This window comes from Dendrobates tinctorius, unplaced genomic scaffold (assembly GCF_039654945.1).
Source record: "Dendrobates tinctorius isolate UK_male_01 unplaced genomic scaffold, ASM3965494v1 ptg000086l, whole genome shotgun sequence".
In the NCBI taxonomy this organism is placed as follows: Eukaryota; Metazoa; Chordata; class Amphibia; order Anura; family Dendrobatidae; genus Dendrobates; species Dendrobates tinctorius.
This window is the reverse complement of record NW_027361754.1, coordinates 7,059,207-7,085,748: the sequence shown is the minus strand read 5'-3', so window position 1 is coordinate 7,085,748 and position 26,542 is coordinate 7,059,207. Positions and strand designations below refer to the sequence as shown.

The following is a 26,542-nucleotide window of genomic DNA, read 5'->3' as shown; positions in this document are numbered from 1 at the left end:
GGTACTCAGCTGTGAATTCCTATACCATATAGCGCTCTCCTACTCCTTTCCTCTGCGTAGATACCCCTGTAGGGCCTCCACTAATCAGCCTATGTACTATGTTGGGCTCAAGGAAAAGAACCAGGCAAGACTGCTTTTATGCAGTCTGCACAGCCTGCAAGGCCACTCTCCCCAGCGGCAGCACGTACCCGCACTGCCGGGTTTGTACCCAAAAAACAGGATCAGAACCCCAAGAAGTTCCTACCAATGCTTCTGCGACCGCTACTGCGCCGGAATGGGCGACTCAGATGTCGCAGTCCATGACACAATCTATAGATAACCTGACCTCCACATTACTGCAGGGTCATGTCTCGGCTATGAACGTTACCCAGCAAAGGGACGTCCGGTCTCATGATCAGGGCGCTTCCGACAGTTCGAGGCGTAAGCGGACCCACAGGTCGCGTTCATCTGCGTCCTCACATAGCAATAGGTCTTCCCCCTCCAGAGAAAGACACAGTGGCCTCAGGTCACCGAGGCCATCCCCTGATAGAGAAGGACAATGCGGATCTCCACAACGATCTCAGACCACGGGAAACCTCCGCCCTAATTCACCCGCTAGGGAGCTCCTTAGCGATGCGCATGACTCAGAGGGCATATATGACTCCAATTTAGATAACGAAACAGAGAACGCTTTGCTCCCTTGTCCCCCTAACAATACTGCGATAGTTGAGGATATCGTCTCTTCCATCCTTCGGGTGCTGGACATTTCAGATCCAACCCCGGAAGCACCAGAACACAAGCTTTCCTTTGAAAGTGTTCAGAAACCATCGAAGGTCTTCCCTAATCACCCGGAATTTCAAAAAATCCTTTCTAAGCATTTTTCGCAGCCTGAGAAAAAATTTGCCAATCGCAAGTATTTGGAAGCAAAATACCCCTTTCCACAGAAAGACACCAAGGATTGGACAGATCCGCCTGAAGTGGACCCTCCAGTCTCTAGGCTGGCAGCACAAACGCTTCTCTCGCTGCCGGACAGTTCAACCCTCAAGGACACAGCAGACAGACAAGTCGAACGCATGGCTCGTTCAATCTTTGAAGCGGCAGGTGCCTCTTTGGCTCCCGCATTTGCTTCAGTTTGGGCAGCCAAGGCCATCATGGCTTGGGCTGATCTATTGCAAAAGGGCCTTCAAGCTTCAAATCCTCAGCTGGCGGACCAGGCGGTGCAAATTGCAGTGGTGGCAGATTACATGGTCCATGCAGCGTTGGACTCTGCAAGAGGAATAGCGGGAATAGCATCAAACGCCATCACAATCCGGCGTATTCTCTGTCTAAGAGAATGGAAAGCGGATGCGGCCTCAAAAAAGTCCCTAACAAATCTCCCGTACTTCAGTGGCCGTCTTTTTGGTGAAAAGCTGGATACAATGATATCCAATGCTACCGGGGGCAAAAGTACTTCCCTCCCTCAACTAAGACCAAAACGCACATTTAAAAGGCGTAATCAATCTAATTTCCGATCCTTTCGGAATTCTTCAGGCTGGTCCGTCTCACGCCCAGCACAAAACCGTAATCGATCCCCCCGCAGGGAAAACACACGTGCGGCACAGAGGCCGGACAGGAACTGGCAATCAAAGGCAAGCCAGGCAAAACCTAATGGAGGAAAACCTCAGACTTTTCCCTCATCCTGACTCATGCCCTCTGGAAGACACCCCACTTGTAGACGGACGACTGCTACTCTTTCAGCAGGTCTGGCTGCCTATTACAGAAGACAAGTGGGTCATGGAAATAGTGTCTTCAGGATACAAAATCGAGTTTACTACCAGCCCACCGCACAGGTTTTTTCCCTCTGTCCCTCCAAAATCCCCGCTCAAAGCTCAGGCCTTCCGTCAAGCGGTTTCTTCCCTCCTGCGAGCAGGAGTCATAGTGCCAGTCCCAGCAGAAGAGCTCTTCCGAGGGTTCTACTCCAACCTGTTCGTGGTGCCCAAGAAGGGAGGCAGCGTCCGACCCATACTAGACCTCAAGCAACTCAACAAGTACGTTCGAGTTCGTCACTTCCGCATGGAATCCCTCTGGTCAAACGTTGCGTCTATGGAAAAAGGAGAATATCTTGCCTCCATAGACATACAGGACGCATACCTGCATATACCGATTGCTCCCGCCCATCAGAGGTTTCTCTGATTCGCAATCAACCAAGACCATTACCAGTTTGTGGCCCTCCCGTTCGGTCTCGCCACGGCTCCCAGAACATTTACAAAGGTCATGGCAGCTACCATGGACGTTCTGCACTCCAGAGGCATAGTAGTCGTTCCATACCTGGACGACCTTCTCATCAAGGCCCCCACCCTCAAGGACTGCGAGGTCAACGTCTCGATCACGATCGACACTCTGACGCGCCTGGGATGGTTAATCAATCTACGGAAGTCCTCGACTACCCCGAGTCAGTCTCTGACCTTCCTGGGGATGCTATTCGACACCTCCAAGGGTTTGGTGATCCTCCCCAGGGACAAGGGCACTGGCTCTCCGTCTGGGAGTTCACACACTCCTCCGCAAGTCCCCCAGATCTCTCCGGTATGCCATGAGAGTACTTGGCAGGATGGCAGCAGCAATGGAGGCGGTACCATTTGCCCAGTTTCACCTCAGACCCCTTCAACTGGCCATCCTCAAGTCCTGGGACAGGAATCCGTTCTCCCTCGACAGGGAGTTCCGGTTATCAGCCAACACCAGGAGGTCCCTGCACTGGCGGCTCAAGCCTCAAGCCAACCTCGCTTGCAAGGAAAATCCTTTCTCTCCGGTCAATGGAAGGTTTTGACCACCGACGCAAGCCTTATGGGTTGTGGCGCGGTGCACCTACATCACAGAGCGCAAGGCAGGTGGTCACCAAGGGAATCGACCATGCCCATCAACATCCTGGAAATTCAGGCCATCTTTCTGGCGTTGAAAGCCTTCCATCACTTGCTGGCAGACTCTCATATCAGAGTACAGTCGGACAATGCTACGGCAGTGGCATACGTGAACCATCAAGGCGGCACCCGCAGCATCCAGGCGATGACCGAAGTAACGCGTATCCTACAATGGGCGGAGGCTGCAAGGTCGGTGCTCTCCGCGGTCCACATTCCGGGTGTGGACAACTGGGAAGCCGACTATCTCAGCCGACAAGGAATGGACTCGGGGGAATGGTCTCTCCATCCCGAAGTCTTCTGTCAGATCTGTCATCTTTGGGGGACCCCGGACGTGGATCTGATGGCATCCCATCTCAATGCCAAGGTTCCCAATTTCATGGCCAGGATGCGCGATCCGCGGTCGCTCGGAGCAGATGCCCTGGTTTAGGACTGGTCCCAGTTCCAGCTTCTGTACATTTTTCCACCCCTCCCCCTGATCTCCAGAGTCCTGAGGAAGATCAAACAAGAGGGTGTTCCCACCATTCTGATCGCTCCAGACTGGCCCAGGCGTACATGGTACGCCGACGTCGTGCAACTCACAGCAGACGCTCCCTGGCGTCTCCCCACACGTCCCGACCTCCTGTCACAAGGCCCGTTCTTCCACCAGAACTCAGGGGCTCTCAAGTTGACGGCGTGGCCATTGAGACCTGGGTTTTGACCCAAGCAGGTTTTTCACCAGACGTTGTTAAAACCATGATCAGGGCTCGAAAGCCAACTTCAGACAGGATTTACTATCGTACCTGGAAGCTTTTCTTCACATGGTGCGACTCTCGTGGGCAGATTCCACTTCCCTATTCTCTTCCAAAGGTCCTCGGTTTCCTTCAGTCAGGCCTGGACGCCGGGCTATCCCTGGGCTCGCTGAAGAGCCAGATGTCAGCGCTTTCAGTGCTCTTTCAGAGGCGTATTGCTAACAAGCCGCAAGTGAAGACTTTTCTCCAAGGGGTTTCCCGATTGGTTCCCCCCTACAAACGTCCATTGGAGACGTGGGACCTCAACCTGGTCTTGACAGCACTACAGTCACCTCCTTTTGAACCCCTTAGGGTGGTCTCACTCCGCTTTCTATCACAGAAAGTGGTTTTCCTGGTGGCAATCACCTCGCTACGCAGGGTGTCTGAACTTTCAGCTCTTTCCTGCAGACAACCCTTCCTGGTTTTTCATCAGGACAAGGTGGTTCTCCGTACAGTACAATCCTTCCTTCCGAAGGTCGTGTCCAGCTTCCATCTCAATGAGGAAATATCACTACCGTCTCTTTGCCCGGCTCCCGTTCATAGGGTAGAGAAGGCATTGTCAGGGCATTGCGTATTTACATGTCTAGGACTGCTCCCTTCCGGAAGTCTGATTCACTTTTCCTTCTTCCAGAAGGCGTTCGCAAGGGCCTACCAGCTTCCAAAGCCACCCTTGCTAGGTGGATCAAGTCCACCATTCAAGAGGCTTACCGCCTCAACAATTCTCCCCTTCCGGCCGGTATCACGGCACACTCTACGCGGGCGGTAGGGGCCTCTTGGGCCATTCGGCATCAAGCCTCAGCCCATCAAGTGTGTAAGGCAGCCACTTGGACTAGCCTGCACACATTTACAAAACACTACAGAGTGCATACCCAGGCCTCAGCGGATGCGAGCCTGGGTAGACGGGTCCTGAAGGCAGCAGTACCCCAAGTCTAGGGGACTGTCAGCACAATATTCGTCCACTGCTTCCCACCCAGGGACTGCTTTAGGACGTCCCATGGTTCTGTGTCCCCCAATAAGGCGACAGAGTAAAGGAGATTTTTGTGTACTCACCGTAAAATCTCTTTCTCTTAGCCTTTAATTGGGGGACACAGCTCCCACCTTGTTGCCCTTGCGGGCCGTTGTTATGGTTGGGTTCTCATATTGTTGTTTGAGCCTGTTTATAGTAGCCTTTTTTACAGGCATGGTTATGTTTCTGGTATATTCCTCCTAATGCTTTTGCACAAAACTGGAGAAGGCTGACGCCGTCCAGGGGTGTATACTGCAGAGGAGGAGCCAAAGTTAATCTTTTTCAGATTATGCATAGTGTCGCCTCCTAGTGGACAGCAGCATAACACCCACGGTTCTGGGTCCCTCAATTAAAGGCTAAGAGAAAGAGATTTTACGGTGAGTACACAAAAATCTCCTTTTTGCCAGGTGGGTGGCTGCGTTGCTGGCCATAGAACGATTCTGAAGGGTACTGATATATCAGTAAAATAGTGTCTAATTTGTCGACGTGTTTCAGAGACAAACCGTCTCCTTTTTCAGACAAAACGCTTTGACAAATAAAACCCTATTTTACTGAAATATTACTACACTTGAGGATCGCTCTATGTCCAGCAGCGCAGCCAAACACTCGTGAAAAATTCCTTTTCCATCCCCTGTATTATACATGATAATAAATCACCATTGTTATTACTATTCACAGCTCTACTAATAAAATGAGAGGAAACAAACTGCCAACAGAGCGCAAAACTAGCAAACCCTAACTTATCAATGGGATTTATCAGGAGCCTTTGATTCTCCAGCACTTCTGGTATTTTCATTTTCCAAAATGTTCTGTTTAGTAAAGCAGAAATAACAGCGCAGATGTGAACGATGCACAAAGTAAACATTTATTTTGCCAGCTTGAATAACTTGCTACTTTGTATCAGTACAAGGAAAATGTATCAGCATGAGTCCATAGGATTGTCTAGACTGGATACAACTGTAGCAAACTTCCAGCTATGAGAAGGTATTCAAAATGGCAGGCAATCAAAACCTTTCTTAAATTAAGAGAGAATGCTCACGGTTTATAATTGGTGAGAATTTTCCTTGCATATTTGTGTGTGAAAAATCAGAAGGGTACCCACAACACTGGCCACGTTATTGAATAAAATATTACAAATATCATCTATACATTGTACAAATTTTCTGTGTGTAAATTGATCAATAATGCAGACTTTAAAATCTTTGGCCTGTTAATTCGTTGTGCAGAGTCCATTGCAGTCTTCACCTTTGCAAGGGTATAATTCTCAACAAAATCGCCAACAAAATCTATGACTAACGCACGCAGTTTTTAAAGCAGAAAAGATGTGAATTCACTGCAGAAAATCCATAGCTTTTTTCTACCCATTCTTTTAAGATGGAAAAATGTAGCCTTTTACAGTTGCAGCAAAATTAGATAAATTTGATTTATGAAAACACAATCAGAAGTTGAATTTTTTTTCTGTGATTTTTTGTCCTGCGAGATATTAAAAAAAATTACTGCATTTTACTGGGTTTTCCAAATTGAAATAAATGAGGGTGAGCAACAAAAGAAATAATAGAAAAACAAAAACTGCATCAAAAACACATTTTAACATGGAAGTTTTACTTTATTTTTCTGCTCATTGTGTGCATTTTTACTGCTGGAAAAAAAAAAAATCACAACAAAAATGTGAACATACCCAAAGGTTAAATGTTATTTTCTGCAAATTCCTTTAAGCACAAAACTTGTGGCCGCATCTATGCTTCATATGTATCTACACCATAAAAAAGTCACTCATCCTGGTTGGAACCGGACGTGTGTAAATCCGAAGAGTCAGGTGGATGCAGGAAAAGCAGCTCACGTTCTGCAGCGCTGATCTTCTCGGACATATGCCGCCTCTGTATTTCCAGCAGTACCGCAAGGTCCTTCTTCTCCACTATCCTATTAAACTACAAAACAAATCTCCATAAGTTTCTGCAGTGTCAAAAAGGGAAGAACTAACTGCAAAAGTCATTTCTATAATCCTAATTGTGCTTCTAAACGTGTGAGTGATCGGTCACCTGTCTCTGAGAAATATTTTTCCAGTGGAGATACATCATGGGACACAATAGGACAAAAAGGAGACTGATGGCTGCAGCGTATCCTTGTTGATGACTGGTTGTAATACAGTTTATTATATGGAAGCAATTAGTGGGACTCATCATGGAATTGTAAACACAGCCAAACACATTTATCGTATATCATATCACACAGACAAGTATAATTTATATACTATTTTATATAACATTTCTTTAAAGATTTTTGTGCTCTTAAATGTATGCAGTTGGGGGATAAAAATAATATTTGCAACCGTGCTTCATTCAAGGGAACATGTCATCCGATTTGTGCAGGCCATACCACAAGCAGCATGAATCAGAGAAAATTGAAGAATTGCTCGTTGCAGCTCCTGGGATGGATTAAATCTTCAGATTTTATTAGAAAAAATTAAAATAATGATGATGAAAAGAGGCATATGTTGGAAGAAGGAAAAAGTGACGCGTTTCGAATGCTAACTGTCGTTCTTTGTGCACAAAGAGTGTGGATTAAAGTTCCAGAAATAGTGGAATGGTAATGGTGGTTTATTCAACACGTTTCAGGGTCTCAATGACCCCTTCCTCAAGAAATGCCACACAAAACATAAAGAAGCAATACACTGAGGCTGAGTGCAGACGTACTTTTTGGCCCTGCGGATTTTTCCGTGCAGAATGGAAGAAATCCGCAGGTCAAATGACGGTTTTTGTGCGGTTTTCCCCCTGCGGATTTGGTGACAGGGGAGATGGAAAACCGCACAAAAGAAGTAACATGCTGCGGATTCTGTACCGCGGGAAAACCGCGTGGAAAAATCCGCAGCGTCTGCACAGCGGTTTTTTTTTTACATTGATTTTAAGGCTACTGTACATCACAATGCGGATATGCAACGTTTCTGCGCGGTAAAATCCGCTGCGGAACCGCTGCAAATCTGCATCGTGTGCACACAGCCTTACATTCCTTAAGTACATACCAGAATCAACAAAAAGGAGCAAAACATTCAAATGACACGTGATGTCAAGATTCCAAAATAACAGACAGTAAATGAACATTTAACAGCACAAAATAGATGAATTTCTAATTGCTTATTAATAAATTTCGATCTATTAAATTGCGCTTTTTCCATCCCTTTTCTAAAATTCTAACTGTCGCTCTTTGTCACAGCATGAATCAGAGCCTGGCTGCACAATTGCAGCCAGATATACTGTATTATTCTCTGGAAAGCTCCAAAAATTCACAGAAAATATACTTAAAAGAGTACCTGTCATCAGTTTTGGCCAATATAAGTTACGGCCACCGCCTTTCAGGGCTTATATACAGCATTCTATAATGCTGTATATAGGACCCCAACCTGACCTGGAAGGACTGAAAAATAAGTTTTAATATACTCACCTGCGGGGCAGTCCATTCTGATGGGTGTTGCTCTTCTTGGTCTGACTCCTCCCATCTGTTTTCAATGGCGCCCTCCTGCATGCTTCGTGTGGATGACACGACCCTGTATCATCCACAAAGTCTGCTTGGCATCTCGCTCCTGTGCAGGCGTACTTCACTGCCCTATTCAGGGCAGAGCAAAGTCCTGCAGTGTGCAGGTGCCGGGAAAGGTCAGAGAGCCCAGAAAAGTACGCCTGCGCAGGAGCGCGATGCCGGGGAGCCTGTATGGATGATCAGGGCCGGCGATAGGGGCAGGTAGATCAGGCAGCTGCCTAGGGCTCCCACTCCTCCAGTGGCCCCCAGCCAGTGGTGAGACACTAATAATGACATACTATGCAGCTGCTATGGGGCCTCTAAGTAAGAGGGGCTCAGCATCGCCCCGCATCACGCATTCAACTTATTGGCATCAAAGGTGCTGATACAGTTGAAAGCAGTGGTGGAGGAGAGAGCGTCATGTGACAATCCTTCTTCCATCACTCCCCCTCTGCATCTGACACAGCGTGTGCCAGCAGTGGAGCTGATGAGATGCTGAGACAAACTGCAGAAACCAGAGCACAATGGAAAAGAGGAGAGGTAAGTATTGTGTGTGTGTGTCTGCTGCACGATACTGTGTGCGTGGGACTGCACTATACTGTGTTGTGTGTGGGGGCTGTTCTATACTATGTGTGTGGGGGGGCTGCATTATACTGTGTGTAGGCCTGCTTTATACTCTGAGGGGGCTGCTTTATACTCTAGGAGGGTTGCATTATACGGTGTGTGTGTGTGGCTGCATTATACTCTTAGGGGGCTGAATTATTCTCTGAGGATGCTGCATTATACTCTGAAGACACTGCATTATACAGTGTGTGTGTGGAGCTGCATTGTACTGTGTGTGGGGAGGCTGCATTATACTGTGTGTGAAGATGGCTGCCTTATACTAGGTCTGTGTGTTTGTGGGGGTCTGAATTATACTGTGTGGGGGTGGGGCCTGCATTATACTGTGTGTGCGGGGCTGCATTATACTCTATCAAGGCCCATGGGGAGTGCATTCTACTATATGTATTATATGGGACCTTCATTATACTGTATCGACGACTATCTGTACGTATCATTCTTCTTCAGCTAGAGTAAGGGTAGGTGCACACGGTCAGTAAACAATGCGGGTTGGACACTGTGTACTTGTGCAGCATCCAGATGTTACAGCATAGTGGATGGGATTTTAAGAAATCCCGTGTGCACTATGCGTGCACAGATGCCCGTGGCTCACCCATGGAGACTGACATGGCGCATCTCTCCAGACCGCAGCATGTCTATTTATCTTGTGGATTCACCTGTGTTCAATAGCCGACAGCGCTTTAGATACAGCAGACATGTACTGTGTCCAAAGCACTGCTAATTACTGAACGTGTGCACCTACGCTAAAAAGGCCAGGTAACAAGCGTTGAGTGACTTCAATATTGTCGATCACACTTGTTTAGCGGCCTGAACTTAAATCAAAATTGTAATTCCACCAGCAAACGCCCTGACAGTGATTGGTTGCCGCAGTCACATGCTCTCAAGTTGGGACATGATCACTGCAGAAGGTAAAGACTGGTGTGGTATCGGAAGCAGTGGGGGCCGGTGAGGGAACTAGCTCTACTTTTATTTTTTAGTATAATTTGAGCATTTTACAAGATTTTTTAAATTGAACAGACAACATTCATTAATAATGAGTAAAAAGGCGAGTCTACATTATTCTGTTCTGCAGGAAGACGTATAGCGTGGGACTGAATCTCTGTATATACTGTTTTATAACCATCGTATAATCCAGAATTTCTGATAATCCAGCACATACAAGGTTCAATAGTCATCAAACTATTTTGAGTTTTGCTCTGATCATGACAGATACCAAGAACAAAGGATCGATTACTTTACACATGTATTTTCATGACCCAATTTGTTTCTGACCGTCTGTACAGCTTTTATTGGTTTCCAATCTACATATTAAATCTTGTTTGTATGGAAGTTCCAATCGGTCATCACGGTGCAGAACATTGGGGACATTGCGCTGTTTACCGTTCTTCTTTGGGACGTTCAGTACACAGGACACGGAGGATGATTATGACTCAGTAAAACCTGAAGTTGCTATAATAAAAGATCCTTTTGGCTGTTTTCCAGCACAGATGAAAAGAGTTATGACCTTGTGGAAAACTTGTAGAAGCTGCAGACAACAATCACTACTGTCCAGTTGTATATAGTGCCCAGCCCGACTTTAATAAGAGGCTGGAGTCAGCACAGTTTGCGATATGTTGTATGCACAGGTCAAGCTCGAGTTTTCAGCCTCTGGAAGTACCGTAAATAATAAAGTTTCCCTTCCCTAGATGCAGAGATCTTAATTAACTATGAAAAGTTTAGCAACTTTCTAAGACAACGAGGGGAGAGCGGGTTTCTGAGGATGGTGCACATTGCAATGAGCATTTCTGTGTGTTTAGGTAAAGTAGAGTGCAACAAAGAGGTGACAAAAAGAGCAGTGATGGAAGTGACATGGCAGCCTCCTGATCTATCCCTTATGTACCCAAATGTAGCAAAAACTGAGCATTGCTCACAGCACCCCAAACTCAACGATGTCCCTACTGGACCTCCAAAGGGCAGAAGTGGCACAAAAAATAATGTACAAGTTAAATAAATAGTAATATACATTGCAATACTTATTTTAACCCAAAAGCCCCCATTGACTTCAGATCAAAATCGGTCAAACATGCCGATATCTAATGTAATCTAATGTACAGTATATCACTCCCCCCGCTGGATGATGTTGGTCGAGATCAAGGTCGGTCTATAGGAATTTATAGATGTGAGCCTTTAGTTCTCTGGTAGATCAGTAACCACCAGGCATCTGGCAGCGGCTTTCTCCTCTCTCCACATTGAAATCACACAAATAATCAGTAGAGCATTCATGCGTATGAAGAGGTGAGGAGATACTGCTGATGGCTGAATGACTGTTCATCTGACATCGCAGATGTATGGTCATGTGTTTTATACTCCAGATCTATAGTCACAATTCTGCAGGCTTCAGAGCTAAAATCTCCCAACATTCCCTGCTTGTTCAATGCCTGCATCAATTACGGCACCATGTGACAGTCAGCAAAACTTACCACAGATGGATCACTCTCTGTCCGGACGCTCAGAGCTCTGGACTCTCTCTGGTTTTCCATTGCTTCTGTTACAAGCTGGAGGAATTCTTCATTGAGAGCATCTATCGCCGCCTCCTGACGCACAATACAAATATCAATGGTGAGGACATATACTTTATTTTACAGGAGGAACCTGCATTGTGAATAGGACGATACAGTACAAGACTACCTGGTGACCCGAGGGCTGGTGCATGTGGCTATGGGCCCTTATGGCAAACACCGACATGACTGACACTCCCACTGTCGCTAATGCATCACTTCATCCCACATTGTTTACCACTGTGTCCCTCATAGTGGTATATGCGCTATACAGGATGTAATGGACATTAATGGCTCACCTTTGTGGCCGTCTGCTCTGAACAGTCCTCTTTAGCATTTTCTCGAAGGTGGCCAGAATTCTTCACAAACACATTCTCCATGATTCTCTGGTTTCTAAACTTGCTGTAAAATTCACAGCTGATAAAAGAAAAGGTGTAGAAGGAAATGACATTGCAGGTGATGGGAGTAGTTACATGTAGCTGAAATATTTTGACGGTGAGTAATGAGTGGGGGCAGCCATAACCGTTACCCCATGGAGGTGGAGAGTATCTCACATAGGCCGGGGTCAGACTTGCGAGAAACTCGCACGAGTCTCGCACCTCAATACCCGGCACTTCCACCGGCACTTGGGACCGGAGTGTGTGGCTGCATAGAAATACATGCAGCTGCACACTCCGGTCCCGAGTGCCGGCAGCAGTGCCGGGCATTGAGGTGCGAAACTCGTGCGAGTTTCTCACAAGTCTGACCCCAGATAGACATCTAATGATCAGTGCCATCAAGAGGCCTTTAAATCAATGCTGATGGGTTTTTTTTGTGTGTGTGTGTGTGTCCTGCTTTATTTGCACAGCTCAGATTGGCAACTCAAGCTAAAGGCCCCGTCACACTAAGCGACTTACCAGCGATCCCGACAACGATATCAACATGTCAGGATCGCTGGTGAATCGCTATGTGATCACTGGTGAGCTGTCACACAGACAGCTTCACCAGCGATTAGCACAGCGACGCCGCGCATGTGGCATTGCTGTGTTCAGCGCTGATTCATGTCAAAAATAGAATTAAAATAAAAAATATTGTTATTCTTACCTTCTGACGTCCCGCGCAGCATTCCCGCCTCTCTCCACGCTCCAGTCCCAGTAATTCTTTGCGAGAATTACCGCGATGACGTCCGTTCTCGCTGGATCGCGAAGTCTTGCGGTCATTCTTGCAAAGGATCACTGGGACCGGAGCGTGGAGAGAGGCGGGAATGCTGCGCAGGACGTCAGAAGGTGAGAATAGTAATATTTTTTTTTTTTTTTTTTTTTTTTATTATTTTAGCGCTGATCGCTGGTCTCCTGCCTGTCACACACAGCGATGCGTGGTGGCCAGCGGGAGACCAGCGACAAAAAAAAAAGTTCTGGCCTTCCCTGCAGCGGTCAGTGATACCGGCAGGTGGGCCGGTCGCTGATCGCTGTCACACACAGCGATCTCGCTGGTGAGATCGCTGTTGTGTCACAAAACTTGTGACTCAGCAGCGATCTCGCTAGCGAGATCGCTATGTGTGACGGGGCCTTAAGATGTTATCTCCATTAATATATGGTGCAAACTGAGAATCCATCTCCAGTCTTATCAGAGGCTCAGACTGCTGTTGTCTACCTCAATAATTTACACTTCAGCTCTGCTTGTTTGGATTGGCTGTGTATGAGCACAAGCTCAGCAATTAAACTTAAGTGACTCACATAACATAAAAAAACCCTCCTGAGATGTTGCTTTTTTGCCTGATGCAGCCTTCATACTTCCATCAGATGGAACTGTGAGTGCTGCAGACGATCAGACGTTGGTGATTTGCTGCGGTGTTCAGGTGACATTACAATGTCTCGTAATCTCCTTAAAAACAGGAGGAATGGTGCCAGTCCTAGAAGCATATGGTTTTCTGTGTAAGTATATGGAAGCACCATAAGCATATGGTTTTCTTTAGGATATGTACGGCACTTAAAGTTAAGAAAAGGCTGTGCAGTGATGACAACCCCTTTAATGGAGATGGGCTTCACATCGACAGAATGTGGTCCCTACCTTCTCTGCATCTGGTATTGATCTGGTAATTTGTGTATCATCAGAAGGTCTCGGATTGCGGTTTTCATGTCAAGATTTGCTTCTCCAACACCCTGAAAGGAGAATATCAAAAACACAGAAAATGAAACTAATAGATGAATTTTAGTACTTACAATAAAATCCTTCTTGAATACATTGCAGACGCAAGACTGTGGATACACGTCTGGCCACTAGGAGCCTTGGCAGAAAAAAGTTTTTTTCCTACCTACCTTTAAAGGGAATCTGTCACCCTTTTTTTTTTTTTACTATGAGCTGCCACCACCGCCATCAGGGGCTTATCTACAGCATTCTGTAATGCTGTAGATAAGCCCCCAATGTAACCTGAAAGATAAGAAAAAAGAGTTAGATTATATGCACCCCAGCGTTCGGTCCGGTCTGATGGGTGTCGCCATCCGGTCCGGCTACTCCCATCTTCATACGATGCCGTCCTCTTCTTTTCTTCCCGTCGCGGCTCCTGCGCAGGCGCACTGCTCTGCCCTGTTGAGGGCAGAGCAGAGTCCTGCAGTGCGCAGGCGCCGGGAGAGGTCCGGCGCCTGCGCACTGCAGTATTCTGCTCTTCCCTCAACAGGGCAGAGCAGTGCGCCTGAGCCACGACAGGAAGGAAAGAAGAGGACGTCACCGTTAGAAGATGGGAGGCGCCAGACCGCAATAACCATCTGACCAAGACCGGACCGCCCCCCAGTGAGTATAATCTAACTCTTTTTTCTTATCTTTCAGGTTACATCGGGGGTTTATCTACAGAATTACAGAATGCTGTGGATAAGCCGTTGATGTCAGTGGCGGCAGCTCCTAGTCGAAAAAAAGGGTGACAGATTCCCTTTAACTTAATGTCCTGCTCACCATTATGGGAACCACTTCATTTTTTTCAGGGATTTTACAATATCTTCATAAATAAATGGAAATTTACCAAAGTTATATTCTCAGGACTTTTTTAATTACTGGTCCAAAGTAATACAACAATAAAACATTGTTTTCAATATACATGTTGCAATTTCAAAGAAGAAACAGAATAAACAGCATGTGCAGCAATAAATGGACCCCTAATTAACACGTATTTGCACACCCTTTGGCATTGATAACAGCCTCCAACCATTTTTTGTAGCCATCTATAAGCTTCTTGCACTTCTGGTATTTTCTCCCAGTCTTCCTTTGCAGTTTGTTCAAGCTCTTGTATGTTTGCCGGGTTCTTTTTCCCAAAGGCAGATTTCAGCTCACCCCAAATATTTTCAATGAGATTGAGGTCAGGACTCATTGCTGGCCATTTTAAAACAGGCCATTTTTTCTTTTCAACATTTTCTGTGTACTTTTGGATGTGTGCTTTGGGTCATCTTCTTGCTGTAGGATCCATGATCTTCGACTCAAATCAAGTTTTCTTACACTGGGTAGGACATTTTATGGCTAATTCATGTCACCTGGGCACTGCCAATTAATCACAGGTGATTCTCATTTGTGATTTACCGCAGGCGAGTCACAATGTGTTTCCATACTCATTTAATGTAAAGTGTGCTAATACCAGGTTTTTCCATTGTTTTTGTTTTAAATAATTGTTTATCATTTGCTCTTTTGTATGTAACACAAGTGCTCTATGCAAAAAAATACTGTTTCACTTGATTCTTTTTTTTTCAGGAGATATTCCACATTATGTCCTTAAACTTCATGGGTGCCAATAACGATGAGCAGGACTGTAAATGGGTTTTCCAGCTGCATAAAAATTCTTTTCCTTCCAGTTGAAATTTTTTATAAAAAAAAAAATCCTGTGTTTTACCTGCTCTCCCCTGTTTCAGCACCGCAGCGCCCTGTGTCTGTAATAGTTTGCAGCACTGACGCCATGAGTTCAGCAGCCCTGCACAAGTTGACGGCACAAGCCGCTGATCTCAGTTATTGACTGCAACATTTTCAATGTTATATCAGTGCTGTAGACAATATCAGGTACTGGGAGCAGTGGTGAAGACGCAGCATGAGACCTGAGGGAAGGTGAGAAAAGAGCAGCTTGTGTTTTTAAAACATGCTATACCGGGAGCACAAGGGTTTTTCTGAAGCCAATAATCCCTTTTATCATGAATATTAGTTATTTGGAAGGTCTTCCCTGAGGAGCCATTTCAGCAGTAATACGTCAGTGGCAGGTTCGTAGCTCCAGAAATATGTAAGTGACGACACCATTATCACATGTATGACGATAACTAGATGTCTGCAAATATATGCATTCCTCATCAATCACCATAGACACAGAGCTTCTGGGGTGTACTGACAGCACTTACTGTGAGCATCCCTGGCCTCTCTGCACCCCAGGAATGAAAGAAAGCGTGTGATATTGCCCTGACGGCTCCATTGATGCACTGTATGTATTCATTCTTAATTGGGGTCTGATGCAGTCCTAAAAAGCAAGAGAGCAAAGCATCAGCCACTATGATAAAAAGTGACTAATAATAAGTTACACATTGTATTCACATTATAATATCTACCTCATTGTTCTACAGGCTTTAGACTCTGTTGCTCACCTGTAGCGATCTGTGCCACTGCATGCACAATGATTGCTGCCAGCTCCCCGACATGGTCCAGGCTCGGGTACGGCACAAACAAAGCTTTATTTTCTGCATCATAATAGTAATCTCCGAGATGCAGATCCCCCATCAGCTGCCCAGGACTCTGGATTCTGGGGACTGTCTGAGCTATCAGGAGAAGCAAAGGAAACTGGGAGCAGCCATGACATACAAGATGGAGGAAAGCGGAGCCAAACCGGAACACAACTGACTGACGGGGGGAGAGCCGGCTCATGTCCATGGGGACAAGGCTACCGATGGTGACGGGCTCAAAGCTTTTCTGTTTCTCTAAAAAATAAAAGTGGAAGCGAGAGTAATTGAGTTGTGGCAATAAACGTGGTTATTGTTGACTTAAAGAGAATGTGTCATCAGAAAATTACTTTTTTATATTATCACGTTTTTAGTAAATATACATTTTTAAGAATTTTTGGTGATTTTTCATCTCTTTTCATGTAAAAAAAATATATATATTTCTTGCAGCTTTCACTCTGAAGAAGAGAGGTGAGCGTTCAGTTCAGAGCAAGGAAACCACTGGACAGTGGCTGGCGCAATGCAAGCTGGGAAATGATGGAATGATGGATCCGGCACCTTTAGTGCTGTCGGAATGATGATAAAGAAGAACTGCCCACTGCTAAAGAGCAAATGGCAAATTATGAAGCACAAGACATATTAGAGAATCTATTTGTGTCTGTGGGATTTGATGCCTTGTTTAAGAAAAAGCAAACTCAAATTGCAATAAATGTGAATGGTCAGTCTATTTCATATCATAGAATGAAGAAGAGACTATTTGTTTTTTTGAAAATGTGACAGAAGCTATAGTAACAAGTTTTATGAAGACTTTAGAGCAGACGTCGCCCATCATTTGTCACACATCAGTCACCAATCAGTACCATGCATCTGTTTATTAAGTGCTTGTTTGATTTCTTCCAAAGTCCTAGATAGAGGGCTAGCAGTGATAAGTTTCTTAAGGTTTTCTTCTCTGTACAACGCCGTCATAAAGAGCTGTGGGTGTAACTGCGACCCTAGGAAAGTAAAAGTAAAATCTAAATATCCAGGTCCAAACAAATCTTACAGAATGGTCCTAACTATTCTAATGTATCACTGGATATGACGCACCCACAGAAGAAAGCATCGGTATGTTGCCGTTCATCAGACCTTCATAAGCGATCTTATTGGCCGAAGTCTAAAGTAAAGTAAGAAAATATTCAGAATTCGGGTATTGTGTCCCTCGTTGTAGAGTTAGTAGCATAATTCCGCTAATTGAATAATTCACATTCCAATCATATTTCATATGTTAGAAATTACAGACATAAAACCATAAAATATCAAAAACTGTGAAAACTGTCAGCAACCAACCCATCATTAGCTTGTTCCCACCTTATAAAGTGAAACCATATTCCTAGGACATCCCATTAGTTTACAACCATTGAAGGTATGAGTCTCAGACCCCGAAACACCCTGTGCAGTGAACTAGACGCATTAGGGTCTTTTTTTTGTGAATTCTTGAGCATTCTATTTCTACATCCCGTGTTTATCATTGTACACAGCAGACTGAAATGAGTTACCATTAGGTGTAATGCCTATTCATCTTCTGTTGTTAAGCAGAAGTGGTCTTAAATCAGTTTAGAAGATGATTTAGGAGTAGAGATAAGGGTTACAGACCCGAGAACAAGATCACTGCTAACTCATTCTGAGGTCTGTCACAGAAAACACACACTACAAAACTTTATAAAACCCTTTTGCAAAAAAACGCTTCTTAGCCAAAAATACATGCACATAAGTAAAACTAAAATGCCCCAAATCCACCCATAACTTTTAACCGTGAGATCCAACCTGGTCGTTCTCCAGGGGTTTTGCTGCTCTGGCTCCATTATGACCCTTCATGTAGTTGTGCTGCTCCTTAGCAGACATGTTTTTCTTTGCTGGTAGCTCAGTGGAGATCTTCATCAATGTGACCTTTACAACTTTCATAAGTGCGGTCGCTTCTTGCATGAAAACTCCTGAAATTAATACAGTATGCTACAGCAGGTAATTATGAAAATAGCGCTCAATGTGTCCCTGATTGAGTCAAAAAGTAAGCGAGACATCAAGTCAAGATTTATCTGAGGTTACAGACGTATTTAGAAAAGTGAGGTAATTACAAAAAGAGCTCATCTATGGCAATTTGTTCACATGAAAGGAACTCAAAGTAGTGCCAACTCCTTTAAGGAGGCCTCATTGCAGGCATATAGTAACATAAATAATTGCTTTCCAGGACATGTGAGAGCCTCACCTTGGGTTGGTTCGGTGTTATATCCCTGGTTCATGCTCAGGGACGAGCTCTGACTCTGTTGGGAAGTCATGGTGGCTCTTGTACTTTCCTCTTCACCTTCCAGTGGAATTTTCCTCCACTCAACACTTTTATTGGTCCCCAGCTCAAAGGTCTGTAACATTTCCTGTTAAAGGAAAGAAAAAAAAACAATATACATGACCCAACCAAAACAATTACCAGAGCCTTTCATACAGTAGATCTGAGTCACGGAGATGGCCACGGGCTCACCTTCAGCACCTGTATCCTGTGTATGAAGGCCTTGTAGAAGGACAGCGTTTCGTTCCGGTGTCTTCCTAGCTGAGACGTCAAGTGAAGATTTTGATCTTCCAGTTTGTCAAATAAAGTTCGTACATTGAAATCCTCCAGGATGTGTACACAGCTCCTATGAACTAAGACAAAGTATGTCTGTGACGGCTCTGTGGCCAATGAATAGGAAAAATACCAATAGTGATGGCTAATGTGGTTAGAGAGAGTAAAACCAACCAGACAGATCAGGTCCAATTACAAAAATTCTATTTTGGGGAATTTTAATTAGTAAATTATATTTATTAATAGCAGACACTTATTTATAGGGATCCGAACAGGGAGCACACAGTGAGCAGAGGCTGAGCAACATTGACCCGTACACATCATGTACTGTATGCACCTGATCCATAAGAGATTTCCTTCTTCCCATTGTCTTGCATTTCTCCAGAGCCGTGAGTGCCAACAGATTCATAAAATTGGAGACTAAAAGAGAAAACATGCGGATATCAAACAAGACTGTAAGGTAAAGGGGACAAAGGTGACGTCTGGCAAAAAGTCACATGTACAATTACTATATGTGTTGATTTATGCTATATAGTGGTCTTACATAAGGTGCATGGTGTATAGCATATGAGGGTCACATTGTATACTGTTACACTGTAGATAAATTATCTGGTATATTTCACCTCTAGGTCACATGATATACTATATTAAAAAGAGGTTATATACTATATGGAGAACACACTTGGGTATTTCCTTCAGTCCCATTCTACAAATAACTTTGCGCCCTCGCGCCTTAGTGTATGACCTACGCCCCCCCGCCATACTGTCTGCCCTTACCAACATGTGACAGAAAGGCTAACTGATGCTACCGCGGTCCTGTAATAGGACACCCCGGAGTAACAAGTTCTTTTATGACCTTTCTTCCTTCTAAATCTTCCCATCATCTGCAAATGATATTATGGAAAAATGGAAGGAATCACAGCAACTCAGCCACGAAGTGGTGACCCCGTAATGTGACAGAGTGGGGGGCTGAATGCTGAAGAGTAGAGGGGAGAAAAGTCACCAACGCTCTGCTGACCACATAACTTCAGAGTCCAGACCTCCTCTGGTAGTAACATCAGCACAAACACTGCGCCACCGCTGTGAGCTTCATGGCCGAGCAGCTGCATGCAGCCGTATATCACCAAGCACAATGCCGAGCATTGGATGGAGTGGTGTAAAGCCATCACCTCTGGACTCTGGAGGAGACAAGTTCTGTGCAGTGACAGGTCTCACTTTATCTGCGTTTGTTGGAGGAGTCTGGGTTTGGCGATTCCAGGAGGACGTTACCCCCTGACTGCATTGTGCCTGCTGTACAGATGATGAAGGAGGATAATGCTATGGGTTTGTTACTGTTATTGTGATCTGTTAAGCAAGTTGAAGATGAAATTATTTCTAAAAGGCCTAAAGTTAAGCATGACACATTTCCTTTGTATTTTAGGGGGAAAAATATACATATTTATATTTTGTTTTCATCTTTTACATTTTAAAAATTACAAAAAGGAAAATGGGCTGTGCAAAAGGTTTAACACCCTCCATGGATAGTATCTAGTAGCACCCCCTAATGAAAGTAGCACGGCTTGTAAGCACTTTTTGTAACCAGCCAAAAGGCTTTCAATTCTTCTTGGAGGGATCTTCATCCATCCTTCCTTGGAGAATTCTTCCAGTTCTGTGAGATTCCTGGGCTGTCTTCCATCCTCTGCAATTTTGAGCTTTAGATATATTTTCAATGATGTTCAGATCAGGGGACTGTGAGGGAGGGCCATTGTAAAACCTTCAGATTGCGCCTTTTAAGGTCATCTATTGTGGATTTTGATGTGTGTTTAGGATCATTCTCCATTTGTACTCATAGAAGCTATCCTCTTTTCAACTTCAGCTTTTTAACAGATTGTGCTCTGTTTGCATCAAGAATTTGTTAACAGTGATAAAGGTCCTAAAGAACAAAATACATGGCCCTATCTAAGCATAGTAGATTTGAATCAATTGAGAAGGTGAGTATCTGTAGAACATTGCTCACCTTTTGCGGTTGTCCAAACAGAGGCACAACTACCGATTGAAGTATGGATGTATTTGCAAAAAAACTGCTGCCAACCTGGTGAGTTGGGATTGGACCCCGAAACAGGATTATGCCACAGCGTGGATGCCCGAATTGAAGACCAGGGAATGGCGTTGTCTTTGCCACCAAGAGAAATCAAGGTGCAAGAACTTCAGGTAGCTTGTAGGTACATTTTTATTCAAACTAATATAAAACAAATAAAAAACTACATACACAACGCGTTTCAGCTGTTTGCAACCTTCTTCAGGTGTATGGAGAAAATGAATTTGACCCTTTTTATATAGCCCTTTCCCAGTGTGAGAGGGAGGGGATACAAAAGAGGAAGATGAATGATTAATTCTACAATATTATTTCATATATAAAAAACATGAAAAATATATAGAAAAAATTACTAACCTATTTGTAGAAAACAAGTCAATCTAATTAAATTTCCATTTGAAAACTAAAATGTATCACAAAAAATACACTTCTGTTAAAAACAGAAAAAAAAAAAATCTTTGCTAATTAGTAAATAAGATTGAAAGATAAATCATCTATTTTCCTATATATTATTTTTGTTTTTACCTAAAGAGCAAAATGTATACAAGTATTACTATACATGACAAATGCGCTCTCTATACATATATTGAAAATACAAAGACACAGAATAAAACTTATTTATAACGTTGATGATCAAACTTGTTCTAGAATGTCGTTCAGACCATCCGGAAATAAACTTTGCAATTTAAATATCAAAAATGATTCTTTAGCATTCAGGGTCTTTTTTCTATTTAGGAATTTTATATTTGTTCTAGTGGTGTAACTTTTATCAAATCAAAGTTTTTATTATGCTTCATCACTATACAGTATGTGTAGATAGACTTTGCATTAAATTAAAATTTTATTTTAAAACGCAATTTCAAAAATTCACATGGGATAAATTTTTTGATAAATAAAGAAAATTCACCGCACTATGCTGTGATATAAATACTCACTTTATGAAAAGTGATGTGAGGAGTATCTCACTGTGAGAGAGGTTTCTCGCTGTCAGAGAGGTTTCGCGCTGTCAGAGAGGTTTCGCGCTGTCAGAGATGTTTATGAATCCATTATGTGAAAAAGCTGCTGGATAAATGATATAAGATTAGTTCTAGGTTAACCTGTTTTTATGATTGCAAGCAACTAAGCTGGACTTATAGTACTCACTTGAGTTTGCCAGTCCAATAAAGGGTCCTGCTGTAAATACAACTGATGCCGAAGCGGCAGGATTTGAGGCACTTCAAATTTAAAGTTCTAATTATGAAAGAGGGATGTAATGGCTGAAATTAATATAAATAAAAACCAGAAAAATTGAGGCTGCTTGATTTGCAAATAAGAGCCACACTTACTGCGGTAAAACTGAAATACAGGGTCAAAATGGTTGTTCCAGATAAAAAGCGGCTTTAGCACAGGCACTGTGTAATAGGAAACACGTGAGTATGATCATATGCCCGCTGCTAGAAAGAGGTGCTGGAACCTGTGCACTTACTTGAGGTGGCTGGTGCTCAGTGAGGCAGGTTGGGTACTGGTGCTCAGCGATGGGGCTGCTGAGACTGAGTTAGCGCGTGGAGGACGCTGGTACCTCGCGCACTCTGGCACTAGAATTTTTTTTTTTTTGCTCCTTGGTTAGCAAATTGCAATTGTCGTTGAAAGTGCTTGGTCCCTAACTAAACCCCTTGGTTCGGGACCAGAGTATTAGGGGGGAATTTTAAAAATATTTGTATAAAACTGCGTAAAATAGCACTAAAAAAAAAAAAAAAGTAAAACGTTGAACTAAAAATATTGAATTAGAAAATAATCTAAAATGAATAGCCCTGTATCGGCATGACAGGTCATGTAAAAAAATGCCGATATTACTGGTAAAAAAAAGGGGGAGGGGAAAAAGGAGGGGGGGGAGAGGGAGGGCATTTTTTTACATGACCCGTCATGCCGATACAGGGCTATTAATTTTAGATTATTTTCTAATTATTTTGTAATTCAAGATTTTTAGTTCAACTTTTTACTTATTTTTTTATTTATTTTTTTTAGTGCTATTTTACGCAGTTTTATATAAATATTTTTAAAATTCCCCACTAAAACTCTGATCCCGAACCAAGGGGTTTAGTTAGGGACCAAGCATTTTCGACGACAATCGCAATTTGCTAACCAAGGCGCAAATAAAAAAAAAAAAATTCTAGTGCATAAGTGTGCACATGACATACTCCGGTATGCAATTTTAATCTCATAAAATATTTAAACATGGTTTTATGCACACAGACACGTTTTTATTACCATTTAAATAAAAGTTATATTTTATATGCACAAAAAATCTTTTGGATCAAGAAGGTATAATCTGTGTTTTCGTTTTCATTCATGCCTTCATGGTAGTGGTAAACTCCTGGGTCCTGCATTCATTCAGCTGTCATTGAGGCACAATTAATTAAGGAGCCTAATTAGGTATCTGGGTCAGGTGATCGTTAAACTGATCAAATGCTGTTATATATGGACGGTGCACACTCCAAACGGCACAACCCTGATGAAGAGGGACGCTTTCCCTTGAAACTCGTCGGTCTTGTGCCTCTCTCGCGCACCCGTCCTAGCTCTAGCGTGATGTCACATAATCTCCGCCCCCACATCATGCCGCTCTCCTCAGCGCTGCTTCCGGCCGGAGTGCACGAGGTACCAGCGTCCTCCACGCACCAACTCAGTCTCAGGAGCCCCATCGCTGAGCACCAGTACCCAGCCTGCCTCACTGAGCACCAGCCACCTCAAGTAAGTGCACAGGTTCCAGCACTTCTTTCTAGCAGCGGGCATATGATCATACTCACGTGTTTCCTATTACACAGTGCCTGTGCTACAGCCGCTTTTTATCTGGAACAACCATTTTGACCCTGTATTTCAGTTTTACCGCAGTAAGTGTGGCTCTTATTTGCAAGTCAAGCAGCCTCAATTTTTCTGGTTTTTATTTATATTAATTTCAGCCATTACATCCCTCTTTCATAATTAGAACTTTAAATTTGAAGTGCCTCAAATCCTGCCGCTTCGGCATCAGTTGTATTTACAGCAGGACCCTTTATTGGACTGGCAAACTCAAGTGAGTACTATAAGTCCAGCTTAGTTGCTTGCAATCATAAAAACAGGTTAACCTAGAACTAATCTTATCATTTATCCAGCAGCTTTTTCACATAATGGATTCATAAACCTCTCTGACAGCGAGTAACCTCTCTGACAGCGAGATACTCCTCACATCACTCTTCATAAAGTGAGTATTTCTTTATATCTCAGCATAGCTTTTTCAACAGGCATCAGCACAGAGCCTGTTTATCACCAGCTTCATCTGGGATTACTGCACTTTTTTTTTTTTTTTTTTTTTTTCTCTGAGTGGACTAGCGCCAGTGTGTTAACTGCTAATTCGGGATATATTTTTTCTTTAACCCCTTTACCCCCAAGGGTGCTTTGCATGTTAATGACCAGGTCAATATTTACAATTATGGCCACTGTCCCTTTATGAGGTAATAACTCTGGAACGCTTCCATGGATCCCGGTGATTCTGACATTGTTTTCTCGTGACATATTGTACTTCATGATAGTGGTAAAGTCTCTTTGCTATGACTTGTGTTTTATTTGTGGGAAAAAAATGGAAATTTGGCAAAAATTTTGCAATTTTCCAACTTTGAATTTTCATGCCCTTAAATCATAGAGATACAGTATGTCACATAAAATACTTAAGTATTATTTCCCACATGTTTACTTTACATCAGCACAATTTTGGAACCAAATTTTTTTTCTTTGGAAGTTATAAGGGTTAAAAGTTAAACAGTGATTTCTAATTTTCACAACATCATTTTTCTTTAGGGGCCACATCACATTTTAAGTCACTTTCAAGGGTCTATATGTTAGAAAATAACCAAAAGTGACAGCATTCTAAAAACGACACCTCTGAAGGTGCTCAAAACCACATTCAAAAAGTTTATTAACCCTTCAGGTGCTTCTCAGGAATTTTTGGAATGTTTTTAAAAAAAAATGAATATTTTACTTTTTTCACAAAAAATTTACTTCAGATCCAATTTTTTTTATTTTCCCAAGGGTAACAGGAGAAATTGGACCCGAAAAGTTGTTGTGCAATTTGTCCTGAGTATGCTCATACCCTATATGTGGGGGTAAACCACTGTTTGGGCGCATGGCAGAGCTCGGAATGGAAGGAGCGGCGTTTTACTTTTTCAACGCAAAATTGTCTGGAATTAAGATCGGACGCCATGTCGCGTTTGGAGAACCCCTGATGTGGCTAAACAGTGGAAACCCCCCACATGTGACCCCATTTTGGAAACTAGACCCCTCCAAGGAACTTATCTAGATGTGTGGTGAGCACTTTGAACCACAGGTGTTTTACTAAAGTTTATAACGCCCGGCTGTGAAAATAAAAAATCACATTTTTCCCACAAAAAATGATCTTTTAGTCCCCAATTTTTAATTTCACCAAGGGTAACAGGAGAATTTGGATCCCAAAAGTTGCTGTCCAATTTGTTCTGATTACGCTGATACCCCATATGTTGGAGAAAACTACTGTTTGGGCACACGTCGGGGCTCGGAAGGGAAGTAGTGATGTTTTAGAATGCGGACTTTGATGGAATGGTCTGCAGGCGTCATGTCATGTTTGGAGAGCCCCTGATGTGCCTAAACAGTGGAAACCCCCCCACAGGTGACCCCATTTTGGAAACTACATCCCCTAAGGAACTTATCTAGATATGTGGTGAGCACTTTGAACCCCCAAGTGTTTCACTAAAGTTTATAACGCCTGGCTGTGAAAATAAAACATTTTTTCCCACAAAAATGATCTTTTAGTTCCCAATTTTTAATTTTCCCAGGGGTAACAGCAGAAATTGGACCCCAAACGTTGTCCAGTTTGGCCTGAGTACGCTAATACCCCATACGTGGTTTCTAATAGATGCGCCTATTTTGGGCAGCTGCAGACTGCTATTTTTAGGCTGAGGGGGCCTATAACAATGTCTCCTTATTAGCTTGAGAATACCAGCCCCCAGCTGTGAGCTTTAGCAAGGCTGGTTGTCAAAAGTAGGGGGACCTGTTAAAAAAACCCAAAAAAAACAAAAACAAAACAGCATGGGGACCCTTTAATTCCTGATAACCAACTTTGCTGAAGCTGACAGCTGAGGATTGCAAAGCGCAGGCATGAGGAAGTCTGCGTCTATGCCTGTGACAGATCGCTGATCTGTCACAGTGATCTGTGATGTGACAGATCAGCGATCTGTCAGAGGACAGTGATGTCCCCCCTGGGACAACCTAATAAAGTTAAAAAAAAAAAAAAAAAAAGTGTAAAAATAATTTTAAAAAAAATCGCTAAATAAGAAAAAAAAAATATTCTCCAATAAATTCACTTTTTGTAAATAAAAAAACAATAGAAGTACACATATTTGGTATCACCGCGTCCGTAACGACCTGCCCTATAAAACTGTCCCATTAATTAACCCCTTTAGCGAACCCCTTAAAAAATAAAAATAAAACACGAAGCAAAAAATGATTTATCATACCGCCAAACAAAAAGTGCAATAACGCGCGATCAAAAAAAGACGCATATAAATATCCATGGTACCGCTGAAAACATCATCTTGTCCCGCAAAAAACGAGCCACCATACAGCGTCATTAGCGAAAAAATAAAATTATAGCTCGCAGAATAAAGCCATGCAAAAATAATTATTTTTTATATAAAAGTTTTCATTGCATAAAACCGCCAAAACATAAAAAAACTACCTAAGTGAGGTATCGCTGTAACCATACTGACCCGAAGAATAAAAGCACTTTATCAATTTTATCGCACGCGGAACGGTGTAAACGCACCCCCCCAAAAGAAATTCATGAAACGCTGGGTTTTGTTCATTCTGCATCCCAAAAATTGGAATAAAAAGCGATCAAAAAATGTCACGTGCCCGAACAT

General features: G+C 43.3%; 1 protein-coding gene across 2 annotated transcripts in view; it reads right to left on the bottom strand.

The window, feature by feature from the left end:
* Nucleotides 1–5,490: 5,490 nt before the first annotated feature.
* LOC141097643 (uncharacterized) overlaps nt 5,491–26,542 on the bottom strand; it is a 105,715-nt gene continuing 84,663 nt past the window's right edge. For both annotated transcript variants that reach the window (XM_073584978.1, XM_073584979.1), the window contains exons 21-32: nt 18,900–18,982; nt 18,482–18,642; nt 18,215–18,377; nt 17,776–17,942; nt 17,059–17,125; nt 16,833–16,964; nt 15,901–16,230; nt 15,661–15,776; nt 13,364–13,455; nt 11,614–11,731; nt 11,237–11,350; nt 5,491–6,574 (exon numbers count right to left, since the gene is read on the bottom strand). In XM_073584978.1, coding sequence (XP_073441079.1) covers nt 6,416–6,574; nt 11,237–11,350; nt 11,614–11,731; nt 13,364–13,455; nt 15,661–15,776; nt 15,901–16,230; nt 16,833–16,964; nt 17,059–17,125; nt 17,776–17,942; nt 18,215–18,377; nt 18,482–18,642; nt 18,900–18,982 — 1,702 coding nt within the window. In that variant the 3' untranslated portion in view covers nt 5,491–6,415. The remainder of the gene's footprint in view (nt 6,575–11,236; nt 11,351–11,613; nt 11,732–13,363; nt 13,456–15,660; nt 15,777–15,900; nt 16,231–16,832; nt 16,965–17,058; nt 17,126–17,775; nt 17,943–18,214; nt 18,378–18,481; nt 18,643–18,899; nt 18,983–26,542) is intronic.